We start from the raw sequence: 20,614 nt of genomic DNA on the forward strand, positions 1-20,614 counted from the left end.
TATGATACCCTTTCTCCTTGAACTTAATGGATGTTCAGTGCTATGAGAACCTGAGTGTCCAGTGTGAAGGCTTTAACAGTTGCTATTGGGAGCTACTCCAGCTTTTGGACTTTTTAAGAGGCCTCTTCTGCTCAAGAACCCAAGAGAGCCAGTGTGGTGTAGTGGTTAAGAGCAGAAGCTTCTAATCTTGCAAGCTAGGTTTGATTCCCTATTCCTCCACATGCAGCCAGTTGGGTGATCTTTGGCTTGTCAGAGCCCTGATAGTGCTGTTCTGACTGAGCAGTCCTGTCAAAAGCTCCCTCAGTTCACGTACCTCACAGGGGATCCGTTATGGGGAGATGAAGGGAAGGTGATTGTAAGCCACTTTGAGACTCCTTTGGATAGTGAAAAGCTGGGTAAACCCAATTCTTCAGTTTCCAGGCTACTAAGTGACACCCTACAACAGCATCCATGCTTGGAAGAAGATGGGAAGCAGGATATATAAATTCGGAATGTTTGAAATTTAGTGGAGACCGTTTCCTAAACTCTTTGAAGTCATGTATGTGGTTATTTGGGAAGAGCCCAAGGAGTGATCAACGTTAGACCCCATTTCCCTATCTTGATATCCAGCTGTAGCTTGGGATGCTGATGCTCATTTTGAACAAATGTTAAGCCTATCCTGTTGACTTTGTGAGTTCCTTTGGACTTCCATTAATGTAAAATTCCACCTAATATATATCAAATAATACATTTAAAATTGTTTATTGAAAATATTAATATGCCCACCTTTCTTCTGACTTACTCAGGATCTAAGGTTGGAAACGACAATCATATAAATTACGTTAAAACTGTATATGTTTCAGTACTTAGATCTATATCAAATGGTCAGCAGTGTTTTTGTAGACATTCTAATTCAGGAAGTATACAAGAAAATTCATGCTGCTACTTGTATCAGTGAAATGATTGAGGAGAATGAATGTTGAAACATTAAAATCAAATGCCATCTTCATTAGTGATTGATCAATATAGAAACCACATGGGAAGTATATTCAGGCTGCTGTTTTAAACAATACCTAAACTATGCTGTATAATAAATTCATATTATCTTTTAACAGGCTCAAACCCGGGTAAAATTGAATTTTTTGGACCAGATTGCAAAGTTCTGGGAACTTCAAGGATGCACGCTGAAAATCCCACATGTAGAAAGAAAGATTTTGGATTTGTTCCAGCTTAATAGGGTAAGCCTCATAGGTATCTAAAAGTCAACATGCTTATTTTCTGTGATAAGTAGACTTTTTTGTCTTGAAAAGCCCTTGAGTTGACAAACATTGTAGAATCTAAATCAATGGGATTTAAGTAGATGGATTAATTACTTCATACTTCATTTTATGTGGCTATGACAGCCTTCTCCACTTCCCTCAGAAGCAAGATTTTCCTTCTGTTTTTTTATTTCCCTTGACAGACTAAGCCTTCTTCCTGGAAGAACTCTGACAGTCTCACTCTGTCTCAGTATGATATTTTGGCTGTGGGGTCAGCCCAGGAATCTGAGGGAAGGATCAGGTGTCCACTTTAACTTAAATGGCATTTGCATTTTAATTCTTATTGTTCAAGCTAATGAGGGTTTCTTAAGCTATTAACAGTTAATTAAATCTTTATGTTGAGAGGCTGTTATTCCAGTGTTTTCCCAAACCATCTAGTACACTTTCTTTGAGTATTCTCTGACTTTTTTGGGTTTAAGGTGGCTGGTACGCTCTTTCCAGTATCCAAACCCCTTTACTTGAACCACCAGCATTTGTCTTAAGTTTTTAATTGACTCTTAAGATCTCTAAAGGCATTTTATACCCACACCAAACCAGGGATCTCTGCACTCCTCAGAACTAATTACTAGAAGACCTATCCCCTTTCTTTGGCCCAAACAGGGATCTTTTCTAACTACCCACTCACCCTTGGCAAGTTTCCTTAATTCTCTTGTCTGTGATAAACACCTCTTAGTCAAGGCTGAATTCCGAAACTGTCAGTATTCTACTCTTCTCATGTAGGGTTGAAATCAGGCTGAATCCTGTTAGAACTTTTTCTCTGCTCGAATGATGCTAACCAATCAGATTACTTGGAGCAGCCCATTAATCAAGGCTCTCTGGCTCTGAAGAATTAACCCTTCATAGTCCTTTATCTGTTTACGCAGCACTTCTACGCTTTTAAAAGTGCAGTCTCTCACAGTGACATACTAAATTAGCAAGTTAAAGGTACTGGTTTGTCAGGATGTACAACATCTACCTACTAAAATCATTTGAATACTGAAGCAAAGCAGTTTTCCATTCCAAGTTGCTTTAGGAACAGTCTGTACATGCATACATTTTATGTGCAACAATTTTTTTTTGCAGCTAGTTGCAGAAGAAGGTGGCTTTGATGTGGTGTGTAAAGACAGAAAATGGACCAGAATCGCTACCAAGATGGGATTTGCTCCTGGCAAAGCAGTGGGTTCACATATTCGTGTCCACTACGAGCGCATTCTTTATCCTTACAACTTGTTCCAGTCTGGAGCTAGCCTACTGGTGAGTCTGGCTGATTCAGTCTAGATTATGAACTGACTTTACCCAGATAATTTGGTGCTCTGCATTGTAGGAATCCCAAAAGAGTGCATGTAGATAGTAGCCTTGGAAATTTTTGAAAATATCCCCAAACTCAGACATAGGTGGCATTTGAATGTCATGCCCAAGATGTGGTTAATATCCAGGGTGCTATGAGAGGCACAAATGTGGTTTGATTGTGTCTGCATGCTGTCCTCTTCCTGTTGTGTTCAGAGCATAATAGATGATTTCTAGTTCTCAAATTCCCAATGAAGGTTTTTCTGAAAAATGGAGTTAGTCTAACAGATTTATCTGCCTTTATTTGGACATCATGAGCAACTGGAGTTGGTTTGAAAGATGGAAAACTTCTATCATGCTGCACATAAAAATGGAGCAGGTAGTTACCAGGGAGTTTGCAGCCACAACGAATAAGCTGTGTTTGTGCCCTTTGCAGCTGACTGGGGTTTAAATGTGGTTTGGTATAATGTCTGAATGCAGTCTTAGAAACTCCTGAATGTTTGCTAATTTAGCCCTCTTTGCTTATCAAGAAACTTGCTACTAATAGTGAACATTCCTTGTCAACTATAAAGAAAAATGACTTGGATCAGATCAGTTCTTTTTCATGATCAGAAAGTAATAGTAGTTGTTTTTGTGGCTTCTGGGATCTTTTAAACTTTTAACTGCTCCTAGAGGAGCGGAATAAATAAAACAGTAAGGGCCCTGAGGAAGGGCCCTGTCTGGGATGAGGAAGGGTGCCGATAGGCCCCTTCCCCTGGACTGACAAGCAGAGGGCCCAATCGGGTGGCGCAAAGCATCTCCCGATTGGGCCCTACGATTGTCAGTCCAGCCCCAAACTGCCAATCAGCAGCCATGCGCAGCGGGGGTGCTGATTGGCTGTTTGCCCGGCCAACAATCAATTGGGAGGCGCAAAGCGCCTCCAAACCCGCCCCACCTCCCAACTCGCACCATCCCCCACGAGAGCTAACCTTTGCTGCACGGCGACCATTACTCTGCTGGCCGTTGAGAACAAAGGTAGGCCTGCTGGCCCCCGCCGTCTAACTGAGAACGGCTCCCCAGACCCCGGGGAGGCCACTGGCCGGCTCGCTGAGCCGCCCAGTGCCCTCCCCGGGGCGTGGGGAGCGTTTTCGCTTGCTGGGGGGGAGGAAAAAAAGGGGGGGGATGCTTTATTGTTGTGGTGTTTCTCCATAACAATACAGAAGTGTTGATTTTTATTAAAAATGCATTTACATTGTGGTGTTACTGCACAGCAACATAGAAGTGCACTTTAAAAAATTAATTTCGGAGCACGGGGGGAGATGGAAGTTTGCTGTAATTGACAAATTCAACTTGTTTTCCCTTGCTGCCTCGTTGGGAGGCAACAAGTCGTGATGAGGTGGAGGGAAAACATGGGAGGAATTTCCTGTGAGGAGGCTTGCAAACACGTGTTTGCAAGCAGGAGGCAGCATGAGTTTTGTGCCTCCATACGGAATCGGTCAGAGAGTCCAAAGTCTGCAAGTACAACGATAACTCATTGCTTTGGTATAGCGCATGGGGATCTTCTGCTTATGGATGTCCAATGTCCTCTTTGAAGCTATTTTCTGTGAGTCCCTCAACTACTTCCAATGCCTTTTTATGAATCACAAAAGTCTGCCAGGGGAACATGGAGAAAGATCTGGTCTTACTAGAGGCACATCTGTAGGATCTAACTTTTTGTATTGCAAGCAGTGAAGTTGTTATATTAAGGTTCTCTGTACCGCGAGTGTAGTGAAATTAAAATAGTCTGCATTCATTATTTACAGTTTGCAAGATGCTAGCATTCTGGAGGTAAATCTAAATGTTCTGTCAACTTTATTCAGAAACAGAAACCTAAATAAATTGCTGCTCTTTGGGACTATACAGCACTGTTTAATTTATTTACCAGATTAGCCTGCAGTCAGATATACAGTTTCATGGCAATAATCAGCACAACAGATTCAAAGTAGAACCCTGGTTGTTTCTGTAACACAGGTATACTTGTTGCTTCCTAACACTGTCATAAGTAAGCAAAGTCCATAAAAAATAAATTTTCTCAACTGCTCAGCTCAGTTTAATTTAGAAGTATGATGTGATACGTATAAGACAGTGATGGGGGTGTGCACAGAACTACCAGCTAGAAGATAACTCAACTGAAAGTCAGTGTGTATCAAGCAAAAACCATGGCTGCCAATGAGCTGAAAAGGATGTGTGAATGAGTCAGTAAATACTTCGGTCTTAATTGAATAGCCAGCCTTCTGTTGTAAGAATAAAACCTATATTTTGGAGTCACATCCATAAAAGAATATGTGAAATATTATGCTTTGAGATAAATATAATTGCACTGTTATTATATTTGCTAGGTTATAGTACAAGAATGATGTTTAATGTGCAAACAGTATTTTTTAGATAACCAGTTGCAGCTTTTAGCTCAATATTAGAAACAGTAATTCTTGCGAAGGAGAGAAATTTAGCTGAAAAGACATGATATGTCATGACAATGGACAAGAACAAAAACAATAATAAATATTTACAGGTTCTCTTTGTCCAACATTTTGTTGACCAAGGGAACTAGAAATTCCCAGACAAAGTTGCAAAGTAGGATATGGTAAATTTAACGCAGAACATCATAAATACATTAAGTATACTTCATGTACCTTGTATTGTATTGTAATAAGATACTTGCCTGCATGTATATGAAAAGTATTGCAGTCAAGTCAAGTCAAAGTCAAATACGTTTATTGGCATAATAGCAGAAATGCATTCAATACTTTCTTTTTTACCTTCCTAATACAACTTTTAAAAAAGAATAAACCCATATTGTAAAAATCCCCATCAAGCATAATTGCATTTTCCCCAAAGCTCTAACAACTCTGACCAGTAATGATTCCAAAAATGTTTCTGAATAAAATACTTGATTTTTCTTCCAAAAAAAGTCATTTTGTATCCTACCTTTGTCATACATAGGTATGGGCACAAACTGGAAAAATGTGGCTCAATTTATGGCATGTCCTGTTCGTGAACTACAAACTGTCAAAAACATTTAGGGGCTAGGACACATCCATTGACATGCCAAAGACACCAGATTTCCAAGGGATAACCAACTTACTCTCCTTTATCTGGCTTCCATGTTCGATGAGGATTAGATTTATGGGGTCCAACTTATAGTCTCCCAAAGAAGGTGCCCTGAGGCACGTGCTTTCTGGGGAAATGACCTGGTGGTCATTTTGACAGGCAAAGGTTCTGGAAGTTCAAAGACACAGGGGAACTTCCCTGGATTCTGCTCTATGTGCCCTCCAAGTTATGCTCCCTTGTTGCTTTGAAACTGGGTAAATATTTAGATTGAACAGATACAGTCTGCCTGGAAGTATCTCCATTCACAAACTACCATGAACAGCTGGAATGTTCATGCCAGTTGATCTGCCACAAACTTTACTTTGCAAACCACAAACCAGCCAAGTTATTCATAAACAGTTAATGTGCCAGTTTGTGCCCATCCCTAGTTAGACAGTCATATTGCCTACTAGATGAGATCTCAGCCTTTTCTAAACTGTAGGCACCTTTCAAATTCTAACAAAGAGTGATGGATGTAACCACAAAATGACTACTGCCAACCACAGCATGTCAGGGAGTGAAGTTAAACATTACTCAAATAGTAACACTTCAACATTTTAGGTAGATGGTCTGCTTAAAATGAACATATTATTTTAAATTATTTTCTGGCTTACGCACAATTTATCAGAAACGCTACCTACTTTTTAAAACATTTGATGGGCACCAGGAAAGGTATCAGCGGCATCATGTTGGGACTCTGTGGCCTATAACAAACTAGTGATGAAATAGAGGAGGTAGAGGTATCCCCTGTGCAAGCACCGGGTCATGTCTGACCCTTGGGGTGACGCCCTCTAGCGTTTTCATGGCAGACTCAATACAGGGTGGTTTGCCAGCGCCTTCCCCAGTCATTACCGGTTACCCCCCAGCAAGCTGGGTCCTCATTTTACTGACCTCGGAAGGATGGAAGGCTGAGTCAACCTCGAGCCGGCTGCTGGGATTGAACTCCCAGCCTCATGGGCAAAGCTTTCAGACGGCTGCCTTACCACTCTGCGCCACAAGAGGCTCTTAGTGATGAAATACCACAGTTAATTTTCATTAACTGTCAGGTTGTGTTTGCTTTGAAGACTAAATATTGTGTATTCTTTCTGTGATATTTTACTTGACCTTGCTCATAAAAGTTCTCAAATTTATTTGTACTAGGAACATAAAAAAGAGGAAAGATCTTCTAGTATCTTAAAACAACTCCCTGAATATCTACATGCTTAAACCTTAGTCCAGATTTAGGAATCCCTATAATCCTGATATTTCTCAACTGAAAATTTAGAATTAGAAATAGACCACTATAGCAGGAAATCATTTTTCAGACCTCACTTCACAAGACCACAGTTTTTTAAAAGTGTAACTCTCCAAGCTCTCTCTTGAAATAGGCACCTGACATTTGTTCCAAACTGATGTGTTTAGTGGATGATGCAGTTCTGGAAAAGGTATGTTCAATATAATTTTTTGAATGACAGTTTCCTTGTCTTTGTTCAGAAGTGTTGCCTGTTCATCCCCCAATGCAAAATATTTGAACCCCATATTTTGTGAAGTGAGATAATAATGAATGTAGGTTTTGGTCTTCTTTGCTGCCTATGCAGGATTTTGGCTTTGCTGTCTTGTTAATGTCTAATAAATCTGTGCAAGCTTATATATGTTTTTCTTTTATCCAAAACTTCAGGCTTGTATTGTATGATTTTAATTATCTATGTATTCCCAAGGGTTCCTTGTGTAATCTGGAGAAATACAATGTTTGTTACCTAAATCAGTCTCAGGGTTTTTGGCTGATCATTCTGTCTTTTGTAAACGCATCCTTGTGTTACATTCTGCAAGCTTGAAGAATTTGTTACATTTAGGAACTATGTTTAAACATATAGGGTTTGATCCAAAGCATAAGTCATGTCATGGAATGTAATCATTTTTCTTACTGCAGTCCCTCAGAATCCTTCAGAAGAAAGAACCCGTACAAATGGCACTGAACATGATATAGGAGTCTGCAGTTGGGGGGGATTGGTAAAAATTATGTGCATACCTTTCTTCCAGTCTAAATGCCTTTAGATCATGAAAATAACATGTTTCTGTCCAAGACAACATATAGAGGTAGCTAGACAATGACTCCTGAACATCATATGGCTTTTGATGAAAAGGAACTTCATGTCTCTCCTGTCAATTTCCTAATACTAAGGGAGAGTGAACACAGAAAGGTAGGTAGGAAGCCCAGTGACTATAGATTAATAGGAATATAATTGCTTGGAGATAAAGGGAGTATATTAGGAGAATTGAGGGAAATGCTATAAGCAAGGTGAGAAGAAGGATGATATTGTGGAGTTTGCAACTCTCCATGCTGGTGGGAGAGGTATAACCAAATATTTTACATTATCATCTTCAACACTTATATTTAATACTTAGCAGTATACATATTTGCGCAGAGCTTTCCTGAGCTGGTCTGGCTTCTGCTTCTAGTCCCTGGAACGTTACAGGCCAATCAGTCCTGATTGGTCTGGCCCCACACACCCCTGCCCCCAACAAACCGGGTGAGTTGCACTCTGGCATACTCAATGCTATTCACAGCCTGAACGCCACCAAAAAAGGAGATAGAGGGTTTCTTGAAAGGGTGGGAGTTTAAATCTGTGTGTGTGTGTGTGACTCTACCTCCCTGACTGACCCTCAGGGAGGGTACTCAACCCGCAGAGGACCCATCAGGTACAGCAGTGGTCCCCAACCTTTATTAGGCTGGGGACCGGCAGGGCATCGGGCCGCACCCGCGGGGACTGCGCCCACGCTTCTGGCCACGCCCGCGGGCCACGCCTGCGCATCGAGCCGCGCCCGGCCGCGCCCGGAAGCCACGCCCCCGGATCGGGCCGCACCCGCGGATCGGGCCGCGCAGGCACAGCCTGCATGGGCGCAGCCCGGCCCTGATTCCCTCTTCCCGCCCTCCCGCAGTAAGTAGCTTCCCGGGCCGCAAGCTTGCGGCCTGGGAAGTTTTTCTGCGGGGGGGGGGGCGGGGAGAGGGAGCTGCGGCCCGGCGCCGGGCCGCAGCCCGCAGGTTGGGGACCACTGAGGTACAGGACACTCAGATCCCGACTGCCTCCCCCTCTGCCTTCCAGCTGCCTGAGAAGGCAGCAGTCAGGTAAGGTGTCCCTGCTGCCCTGCTGCAGCCTCACCAGGCCTTGGCAGAACTGCCTGGGTGGTGGGGAGGGAGGCAGGGAGTCTCTGCCAGAGCTCACAACTGCCCTGAGCAACCCTGCTGTGGCCTCACCAGGCCTCAGCAGAGCTGCCTGCTTAGGAGGGGAGGCAAGAGCCTGTTGTAATTTTTATACAATGGGTTTTTCTGCTAAACAGAAGAATAATTGGCACTGGTGTGCGTGTAGTTGAAAACTCTGGTATGCTGGGATGAATTTTGTATTCAGAACTATTATAAAAATCAAACTAACCAAAGAAAGTCTTATGCTTTGTTATCTTGAAGATGTTAAGATTTCAGTGCACAGTGGTTTCCATTAATTTGGTAAAGTATCAATATTCTATTTGAAAGATTTGGTGACATTTGTGCTTGTGTGCTAGGAACCTTAGTAATACATGCAAATATTTATTACTATTTATGCACACATTTAATATTTTAAAAGCATCAGTATTACACAGAGCCAATACATATTGACACATGGATAAAGTGACCTAATACAAAGGACCAAATATATTTCAACCACTCTTGGGGTCTTCCTCAGTGGTCTGATATGAAAACGTACTGATACAGTGTCACAATAGGGACAATAAGGTGGTAAAAGGATTCTGAAATAGATAAAATATATAATGAAGAGCATTGTTATATAATAAAAATTATTGTTGTTTTTAATATATAGACTGTGTATATACACATAGGGTCATGATTACTCATGCAAAGAAGAGGCTCTATATTTTCCAAAGTTCCACCCTATAGCATGAATATAAATTTCTATATACTGTAATTTAGTTATAAAAATCCATGGAATGCTCCTATTAATAACAATTGTGTTTGTGCCCCCCCCCAATTATTGTCCTCTCTTATCATGAGTGCATTCTCATGTGTCTCATATAATGTAGTGAAATAATTCACTGTAAAAAAAGTATTTAAATTCTATCTGCTGGTGAAATGTCCTTGAAGTCAATTAGCTACCTAACTATGTGGCTGCAACTATATGAGGTGTGAAGGAAGAGAGAATTTTTTTTTTCATAAGGTCACTGACAACTTCAGGTTGAAAAAACCTTTTATAGAAAATCACCTTGCTGTCACACTAATATACTAAGTGCCTACTAATATGTAAAATCTGGGCAGAAGATTTATCAGATGCACATTAGGTTCCTGCCTATCATCTTCTTTGATCTCATGAAACAGACCTACTTAACTACATGAACACAGAGGAAAATCTTGTTGCTACAAAGAGTTGTTGCATACTTGGTAGTTGTAGCAAGACCTACTATGTATGAGTGATTAATATTTTCTGCCTATGTCAGTATATGCTCCTGACATAATTGTTTTGCCTTCATGTACTGTGATCTCAGTATCATCCTAAACTTTTGCTATACTGAATTGCTAATATTATCGGTTTCATTTGAACCCAACAAATGATGCAATTGTGTTCTAGAATACACAGATTAAAATGGTGATAGTTGAATAATTGCACAAATGCCAGACACAGCCTTTGTGTTCTTTCCCCCTAATACAGTAAATTCTGCCTCACTTTTTTCATTGGACTCTGCTTTCTACAATTGGTGTTTTTATTTATTCCCTAATCCTCTTGATTCTGTCTTCTACTGCTTTATATAAAACCCTTCCCTTTGGAACTACTTTACTGTAGTTTGTCATTAGACTGTGTTTGCATATACACTTCTTTTAGAATATGAGTGAAATTCAATGCAAGGAGAACCAGGTCTTTGAACAATGAGATTTCCCTCCCTTGTGATGTGAAACACTTGGGGAATTTATTTCATCTATCAAGTCCTATAGTGTTGTTCACTTCTGCATCCAGGCAGTAGCTAAGCTAGTATTTGTTCTCTTGTGTCCACAATAATTCATGGTCTTGTTCCCCTGAGTTATGTCAGGCCATTACTCTTGACTTAGACCATTTTCAAGAGTAGCCAACCCCCCCCCCCCCCCAATTTCATTCTTCCTGAATTCTTTCTAAGTGCTGGGCATATAGCTGTGAGAAGAGGCAATCGACTTGTGATAGTACCAGAACACTGAAAGCTCTTTTCTCAATTTGCTTTAAAGTGATTCCTCCTTATGTAGTTCCTGTGTTTGGGAGATTCTCCCAAATGAAAGTTTGTACACTCTTCAGACACAGCCCATTGCCAATTTTCCTTCAGTATTTCTGTCTACTCTTTCAAAGTGGTTTATGATAAGATAGATTTAATTGCAGATACTGGAACATATGGAAGATTCAGAAATATGAAATTGTTTGTTTGAAAACAAATTTCTGTTGAGGGACAAAAAATTAGGGTTCTGAGCTTTCTTATCTGAACTGATGAAAGAATCATAGAATCATAGAGTTGGAAGGGACCTCCAGGGTCATCTAATGCAACCTCCTGCACAATTCAGGAACTCACAACTACTTGCCTACCCATAATGACCCCAGTTTGATGCCGAAATGACCCCCCAAAAAAAATCTCCAGAATTCAACCTTGCCTGGAGGAAATTCTCCTACTATCCCTCAGTGGCTATTAAGAGTTCCCTGGGTATGCAAGGAAGGGCCACAAGAGACAAATACTGGCACACCCTTCCTGCCCACCCTTTCACAATCTGCCTAAGTTCATAAAATTAGCATTTCTGTCAGATGACTATCTGGCCTCTGCTTAAAAACTTCCCAAGAAGAGAACCCACCACCCCTGAGGAAGCCTGTTTCACTGAGGAACCACTCTAACTGTCAGGAACTTCTTCCAGATGCTTGGCCAAAAATTCTTTTAAATTAATTTCAACCCACTGGTTCCAGTCCGCTCCTCTGGGGCAACAGAAAACAACTCTGCGCCATCCTCTATATTAGCGATCCCCAACCTGTAGGCTGCAGACCACATGTGGTCCTTGGACTAATTGGAGGTGGGCCGCGAAGGACGCCTTCTCTCCCCCCCCCCAGCCCTTTACTTCATCCCCCCCGGCCCTTTACAACACACCGGGTGTCATTGTCTCCCATCACTCCCATATGGGACTATCTCGTTGCAGAGAAACAAGCTCAGGGTTCCCATTGATTTGTCATTGTCATGAGTTAAAATTTCCATGAAAACAAAATGTTCCTTATGTTCATTGTTGTGGCGTGTCTGTATCTTATTTTGAAGGGATGTATAAACATTACCATAGTGATCAGAGAGCGTTAGGGCAGTGGTTGAGAGTAGAGGAGTAAACTATCCCCCCCCCACCTCAGTAAAATTGTCAAGCGTTGAGTGGTCCCCGGTCATAAAAAGGTTGGGGACCACTGCTTTATATGACAGCCCTTCAAGTATTTGAAGATGGTTGTCATATCACCTCTTAGTTGTCTTCTCTGCAGGCTAAACAGACAGAAGATGATATAGGTGAATTATCTGACTCTAAGACAGAGCATCCAGCCATTCCCATGACACAAAAAGAAGAAAGGAGTGCTCTAGGAATGAGCCATTATTTTAATTATTATTTCATCCTAATGACTTTGTAACTCTTCCCTTTGGTAGATTGGAGTATAATCAGGTGTGTTTACTCCTGTTAATAGTTTTACATCTCATATTTTTGACAAGCCATAATTTTTCCTGCAGTAGTCCATATTTCCATCCCTTCATCACATTCATTGTTTTTAGTTTGGTTTAGACATTGTTAGCAAAGTTCAGGGTCATTTCTATGAGCCTGCACTGTGTAGAATGGAAATACTGCTTAGTTCAGAAAGCTTTAACGACAGAGTGAATAGGAGCAGTTAACCCTTCCAAAGATGCTAACCATTCCACCAGTAAGAAGACAACTTCCCAGTGCTTTGTTTACATAAATGTTGAATTAAAAGCACATCGAATGTTTCAGTTGAATAAAATGATTTTTTAAATAAAATAAGTTTCTCAGTTAACATTTTGGAATATTCTTCATGGAGAAAACAATATAATTTGTGTTTTTGAAAAAAACAAACTATCATAGTGGGTGATACGATATGAGTATTGATATGAGTATTTCTGTGTGATTTACACAAAAAGGCTATTCACTATACCATCCCTGTAGGATCTAAGCCAGCAGGGGTCAGAGAACATATTTCCCCCCCCTAATAATCAGTTTATTTTACTTATTGTTATATTTATTTGCAGCCCTCTCCAGAGATTCTGGGTGACTAACAACAATATAAATTACATAATAATAAAATGTATTTTAGGAATTTAAATTACTCAGTAATGGTGTAGTGGTTAAAGTGTCAAACTATGATCAAGGAAACCCATTCTTGAATCCCTACTCTGCTATGGAAACTTCTTGGTGACCTTGGGCCAGTCACACACCCTCAGCCTAATTTATGGCATAAGTTTATAATTAGTATAAAATGGGAGATAGGAGAGTGATGTAATCCAAATGGGGTCCTCATTGGGGAGAAAGATGGAATGTACATGGAGTTAAAAAAATAAAATTATTTTTCTTTGAAATTTTATAAAACTGGCAGGTTGTTTGAACTTTCAGAATAGTCCAGAATACCATTCTAAATCCTGATTTAATTCTGTATGAAGTGCATATGTAAAAACAGATAATTTTATTTACAGATAAAATGGAGAATTTCATTAATTATAGAAAATACCACTGACTATCCCAGGTCATCATTAGTGAATATGTTTTTATTTTCTTTAAGAAGTTAAAAAATACTTTATATAAGTTTGGATCTAGTAGCTATCTTCCTGCAATGAGCAAGCCTGTACCTTTAGCGGAAGAGAGCTTAATTAGATCCATCTAGTAGACTTGTAATGATTTTTTGTTAAGATATATAGAGAAAAAATCCCCTTTTGCTTGCATGTTTAGTGTCTTCAGAAGCCAGATCTTGCCAGTGATACCAAGGACAAGGAATACAAACCTCATGATATTCCTCAAAGACAATCTGTTCAGCCATCTGAAAGTTGTCCACCTGCACGTCGAGCAAAACGGATGAAAACAGAGGTGTGTTGTTTATGGAATTACAGTGGTCCAAACAAAAATTTTAAAAAATACATTCCTTTTCTGAAAAGTGAAGTAACCACAGTGTTTCAGGGGATCTTGAGCTGAAAGTCTGTCTGCAGTACTAAGAATTACTTGTATACAATTTCCCTTTGGGCTAGTAGACATTATGTTAATTGGAATGTAGAGATGATGTGCAGACTGTTGTACTACATGCTCCCTCCCTTCAGGTCTTATCCTCATGTGAGCAGTTTAACTCCTTCTGCCTTAATCAAAATTCAGTGGTGTGTTGGCATCAGGATTAATTATGGTTAAGACTAACAAATGTTTTCATCTAACCAAGATTTGAAACCAGGTTCTGCTTTCATGTACGTCCTCATAATGTGTGAAGATGATCTCATTTTAATACTACTAATAATATTAATAATGTATGTATGTTTAATGCTTTAAAAACTTACCACAGTTGTTGCCAGGCCCAGTTGGTTGGATACCATGACTCTCTATGCTTAAGTGAAGAGGCTTGCTCCATTGGAAGAAAGTTCCTCACTTAGGAGAAGGGAATCACAAGTCCTGGCTCTATAATTTCCAATGCACTAGCAATAAATGTGGGCTGAAAGATTGCAATGTACCAGTGTTTTCTCCATGTACAATTCCTATAAAGTTAGATGTGCATAATACCTCTTAAAGTTAGGAGGCATTAAGAAGCATTATTTTCACTGGACTGTGATCTCAGTATAGACGTTATTCAGAAGCTTACTGTTCTTACTATATACACAATCCTTGAATCCTGCTAGATTTCTGATGCAAGCCTACCAAAACTACTTTACTAGCTCTCTTTTTAATTTCTTATGATTTTGATGTGACACATCAACACAGATCTGTCAGAGTATGTAAAAATAAAATTTCCAGTAATTCTAGGAAGTACTATCAAAATTCATGTGAATTGCTATCTTCTTGGCTGTGGTATGCACAAGGACCCCAGCATCTCTGCTGATAGGTTAAATAGCACATGCCTTTCTAATTTGTCATTAACATACAAAATGAGAACCATTCAAATATGCCCCAGCTTGAGTTGTATCCAAAGGGAGCAGAATATAAGTGGAAGGGGCTCTCTCCAGCTACTGCCCCTTGTACTGTATCAATCACTATGCTAACGTGTTTAGTACTGATCTAAACATTAAAATAAATAATTGCTATGTTTTATTTCTTTCTCTTAGACTACTAGCATTAAGACTGATTTAGAGGAAACTGCAGAAACCAAGACTCACAACTTGAGACGCAGAATGGGAAGCACCCCAGCAAAGCCTGACAGTGGTAAATGTATCCATGGGAAATAATAAAATTACTGTTTGTTTATAGAGCTCTACTTTAAACACCAAATTGCAGCTTAGTGTAGCAGTATAAATAAATTTATTTGGATATAGTATTTGTTAAAGTTGTGAAGGTCTGAAAATCCCCAAAACTTTTAAAATAGTACATTGAATGCTATTAAGTTTTTATTTTTTTAAATGTTGCTAACCTTACTATAAGAATAAATATTACATTTGCAGACTCCTAGGTATTTTTAAAAGAGTTATTTTAACAGTTGTTAATTCAAATGATTAGAAAAACTCCTCATAAATAGGTGGCAGGTATTGTTTTAAAGTATACATTTCTTGTTGTATTGCAGGAATGCCTTTTAAAGATGTATATGAGAAATAAAATAATAATTTTAAAATGTGTCATAAGAAACAGAAAAGCCTTTTTTCCTGTTTGTGTAATTGCATGTGTGTATCAATTACAGCTTGTACAGTTGGCTAAAATTCTTTGATTGGGGAGGAACCATATTTGCAACATACTTGCTTTGACAAATCTTTTTAATAGTAATAGCCAAATTGCTTTTTCCTGTATCAGATAAAGAATCTCATGGCATAGTGAAGCGGGAAACTGTTGAGAAAAAACAGACAATTTGGGAAACTGACAAAGAAAAACCAAAGGGACGTTCTAAGAAGAGCTTTAATGCAGTGAGTACTTTTATTTATAGAGCTTAATGCTGACTACAGAAAATACTGATCTTTTATAAACGTAATGGAAAATAAATTCTTGGATTTCATATTGTGGAATATAAAATTATAGTCACCTTTCTTTTTGACTAAAATAGAAAAGTGCTAAAGTGGAATAATTTGAAACTAGGCTCAGAGATTATCTTTTTGGCAAGTAACTTAACCAATGATCCTTCATTTAGAATGAGATTTTAATTTTGGCTCTTAGTTGTTCCATTTGGAGTCTATGTTGGAGGCTCCTTCTTTCTATATAGTGTGGCGGTTTCTTTACCTGAAAAGGTGAGATGTAAGAGCCTTTTACAATTTTTGGTAAGTGGAACCCTTTTATCCAGTCCGTTGGACTTTACTTTTATTTTTTCATCCATATATTCTTAAGGGTTTATTATCCAAACAACTGGACCATTAAGAATCTTGCGATTATATGTGCTTATACCTAAAAACAAAGGACTAGAATATATTTAATCAAAAGCAGCCTTAATTCAGACGTTGCTTGGTTATATATTCATTAAGAATGATCCAACACAAAGAAGTAATACGACATCCATTTTTTCTGCTTGGGTACCTTCTTTTTACAGGTGGATTTGTATGTGTGCCTCTTATGTGGTAGTGGTAATGATGAAGACCGTCTACTCCTGTGTGATGGCTGTGATGACAGTTACCATACCTTTTGCTTAATTCCACCTCTTCATGATGTTCCCAAAGGGGACTGGAGATGTCCCCAGTGCCTCGCTCAGGTAACAGGAAGTGAATGAAAAGTTTCTATTTTTAGGTCATTGGTAGGCTATTAATATTTTAAGCAAAAGTTTGTATGTGTATGTGTTTGCATTTTGGAGGCATTCCCGGCTCCTGTCCCAGTTTTATAGATTAGTGGTCCGCAACCTTTGTCAGGCTGCGGACCGCTGCGCCGGGCTGTGGGGAGAGGGCGACCCGGGGCCCCGCGCACGTGCGGCAGCCCCGGCGCAAATGCGCATTTGCGCTGCCAGAGGCCGCGGCTCCCTCTCCCCGACCCTCCAGGCCGCAAGGAAATCGGCCGCCAAAGCAGCCGATTAGCTTCCCGCCCCCTCCCAAAGCAAGAAGCTTGCCGGGCCGCAAGCTAATCGGCCACTTCGTCGGCCGATTTGCTCGCGGCCTGGCGAGCTTCTCGCTGTGGGGGTGGTGGGAAGAGGGAGCCGTGGCCCGGTGCCGAGGCCTTCGCAGCCTGGCGCCGGGCCGCAGCCCGGGGGTTCGGGACCACTGTTATAGATGATCTGCCTCACTATCTTAGCAGTTAACCTTCCCAACACACACATGATGTTATCTTCAGCATGGGACATCACCCCTGAGGGGCTGAGCCCCATGGTTAAAATTAGATAATAATATTGGCACTGGTAGCTCCATCTCTTGAGCTGCCAGCAAGCATTCTGCTGGTAGATTTTACTGATTTGGGGAGTTTGACGAGAATGGGTTGGATCCATTGGTTGTCCAACTGGAAGGCACTCAGGAGCAGATTGTACATTGCCTTCTTCATCCTACAACAAACCTCTGTGAAGCCTGAACAGACATTGCAAGGAGCTGTGGGACCCCTTGCCAGGGTGGGGCAGTGAAGATTGGTTGTATTACCTTCACATTTCTGTTCCTTTATGGAAGAAGTGCAGTGGAGCAAGCTGAGGAAGATCACTACCACTGCTAGCTTTTTTTGGTGCACCCATAAAATCTAACCAAAGATAAATGCAGGTCCCTCTGCTACTTTTATCTACAGTTTTAGTCTTTCTTTTACACCAGTGTATTATAATGTGCAGTTTCTACAATCATACCAACCATGCCCTCTTTATCCCCCTCTGAGTGCCACCCCCTCCCTGTTTGGTTAGCGGGCATATTTTTGCCTGCCCGTAGAGACTCATGGATCCGGATGAATTCCTGAATGCTCTGCAGCAGTGGTCCCCAACCACTGGGCCGTGGCTCCCTCTCCCTCTCCCCGCCCCCCCTCCCCCCGCAGTCAGAAACTTCCCAGGCTGCAAGCAAATCGGCCGCCAAACCGGCCGATTAGATTGCGTCCCGGCAAGCTTCTTTTTTGGGGGGGGGACAGTGGCTGCCAGAGCATGCGTGGGAGTGCCGCACAAGCGGGAAACTGCCGTGCATGGACGTCGGATCATCCTCCCCCCACCGGTCCGCAGTCTTAAAAAGGTTGCGGACCACTGCTCTGCAGGAACGGAAGACTGGTAGGTCTGCATAGCTGCTGCCATCAACAAAATTGCTCCCCAATGCCCTCTCCACCCTTACCTCAAACTAACTCCCTAGTATTCACTGGAGCTACAAGAGAGGAAGAGGGAAGTGAGATAGCTTGAGTGAGTATGGAGGAAGACTCGTGACAAGGTTATAAGACCATCTTATTGCATGCTTATGAGGGCCTATGAGATGTCAGTGAAGATGGCTAAATGAGAGTTTTATGTTGCCTCCATTGCACGTGCGAGTTCTTGCCCTCCACAATTGTTTAAGGTAGTTTGGTTTCTTATCATCCTCGATGGGGGGTGCAAAATTGTTTGTCAAGGCTTTGGCAAGCTATTTCGTTGCAAGGCTTTGGCAAGCTAGTTTGTGGATAAAATCTCGGTACTCCACCACAACCTTCCTCCTACCTTAGATACAGAAAGGGAACTGAAGACCCCTTGGCCACCTTGGGAGGACTTGTTTGATGGGTTCAGCCAGCTCTCATTAACTGAAGTGGACAAGATGTTGAGTTCAGTAAGGGCAACCAGCTGTCCCCTAAATCATTGTCTTTCCTGGCTATTCAAGTTGGGTGAAGGAGAATAAGTGCTCCCCTCTGGGAGATTATCAACCTCTCCTTTACATTTGAAGAGTTCCTGGAGAGTCTTAAGGAGACAGTGGTTTACCTCTTGCTGAAGAAACCATTGCTAGATCCCCGTGACCTGGCAAATTACCACCCAGTTTTGCATTTAGCATTTTTGGGTAAGATTACTGAAAAGGCCGTGGTGGATCAGCTTCTAGCATACTGGGAAGATACTTCAGTGCTTGATCTGTTCCAGTCTGTTTTCCATCCTGACCCTAGGGTGGAGATAGTGCTCATCACTCTAACTGATGAATTCTGGCTCCAGCTGGATAGGGCCACTTCGGCACTTCTCAAGTTGCTTGATCTGTCTATCACATTTGACATGGTCAATCATAAGTTATTAGTCCACCATCTCACGAGCTGGAATTAGAAGGACAGCTCATCAATAGCTGGTCTCCTTTCTCTAGTGCCAGATACAGAGAGTAGCAATTGGAGAGAACCAATCGTGACCTTGCAAACTGCCTTGTGACATTCCATAAAGAGCAATACTCTCTCCCACACTATTTAACATCTTCATGCACCCACTGGTCCAGAGTTATGTATTGAGTTGTCATGACACCCAGCTCTATCTCCCGATAAACGGCTGCCCTGATCTCCCCCCAGAATAATTTGCCAGTTGGGTGGGAGGGTTTTTATTGTTTGTAACATCTTGTTGTTTTTATATTATGTATCTGGAAGTGTGATGTTAGCTGTTGCTAGCTGGCCGGCTGGCCAGAAACAGTGGCCAATAAATCTAATGAAATAAATAAATAAATGCTGTAAAATCGGCTGGCCCATCTTTATAAAACTCATTTAAATTACTAATTATGCATGGAGCATTTGTTGTCTGTTAATAATTGGTATATTTTAATTGCACAGGAATGTAGTAAACCACAAGAAGCATTTGGTTTTGAACAAGCAGCGCGAGACTACACACTCCGCACATTTGGAGAAATGGCAGATGCATTCAAGTCAGATTATTTTAACATGCCAGTGCACGTACGTTAATATTTTCATTAAGTCTGTCGCAAACTTCAGTACAAGGATTATTAAAGCATACATTTGAGGAAAGAACAGTAAAGGTAATTCTTAGCTGTGAGTTTTAGGTGGTCTGTCATGGTGACGGTCCTGTGTGTTGGGATGGAATTGACACTGAATTCCTGTAAAGCAAGTGAGTATGTATGTGTGTGAGTGGATGTTCTACAGAGCAGAATAGATTGGTGGGAAAGGAGGTGTTGAATAATTTCTCCTCCTCACACCCTGAGCCAATTTCTACAATCTGTTTTTTTCTGGTAGGGCTCTAAGACTGATGCCAACTTCTGCTAAATAAAACCGACTGGGGAACACTACGGGAAGTGGAATACAATAGGCTTGCCGTGCTACATTTTAAATTTTAAATCCCCACGTCTCTGCTTTATATGAATGCAATATGACCTACATTTTGACAAATGATCCCTGCTTCATAACATTTAATTTGCCTCATTGAAGAAACTTTTATTTCTCCTTTTGCATACTTTCCTATCATGTTAGTGTCTTGGATGTTTGTTAGATTTATTTAAGAACACAGTTGAAAAGCTTTAACAAAATGTGATAAAATGTCGTCTACCATTACCAATATAAATATTTTAAATACTTAAGCAATTCGTAAAGTAGCATGTACTTGAGGAATGCGAAACTACTTGTCGCAAAGAATGTTTGAAATAATGATTATCATGTATATGTCCATTGCTTAATGCCCCTTAGAGTCTATAATATCATGAGATGGTGGGGGAGATGAGTAAAAAGAAATGGGACCTTCCTTTTCTATGCTACAAATAAGCAAGTTTCCCTTGGTTTGATTCATAATCAGCTTCATATTTGTGAAATTTCTGGACAGTTAATTAAAGATCATCTGTTTTCATAAATAGTTACGAAAATATAGAACAGAAGGATGTTTGGTTCAACATTCTCACAAATCACAGCAATCACTAAGTAATGAACATTGTAAAAACTGCATGCACCTACAAAGCAA

The 20,614-nt window shown here is 40.7% G+C and overlaps 1 protein-coding gene across 1 annotated transcript in view; it reads left to right on the top strand.

Annotated features, from left to right (window-relative positions):
* KDM5B (lysine demethylase 5B) overlaps positions 1–20,614 on the top strand; it is a 64,365-nt gene that overhangs the window by 15,826 nt on the left and 27,925 nt on the right. Inside the window, exons 3-10 of the mRNA XM_077335155.1 lie at positions 1,095–1,217; positions 2,361–2,531; positions 7,040–7,096; positions 13,627–13,761; positions 14,976–15,072; positions 15,652–15,761; positions 16,376–16,534; positions 19,483–19,602. Coding sequence (XP_077191270.1) covers positions 1,095–1,217; positions 2,361–2,531; positions 7,040–7,096; positions 13,627–13,761; positions 14,976–15,072; positions 15,652–15,761; positions 16,376–16,534; positions 19,483–19,602 — 972 coding nt within the window. The remainder of the gene's footprint in view (positions 1–1,094; positions 1,218–2,360; positions 2,532–7,039; positions 7,097–13,626; positions 13,762–14,975; positions 15,073–15,651; positions 15,762–16,375; positions 16,535–19,482; positions 19,603–20,614) is intronic.

The sequence above is a fragment of the Paroedura picta genome, chromosome 4 (assembly GCF_049243985.1).
Source record: "Paroedura picta isolate Pp20150507F chromosome 4, Ppicta_v3.0, whole genome shotgun sequence".
Lineage (NCBI taxonomy): Eukaryota > Metazoa > Chordata > Lepidosauria > Squamata > Gekkonidae > Paroedura > Paroedura picta.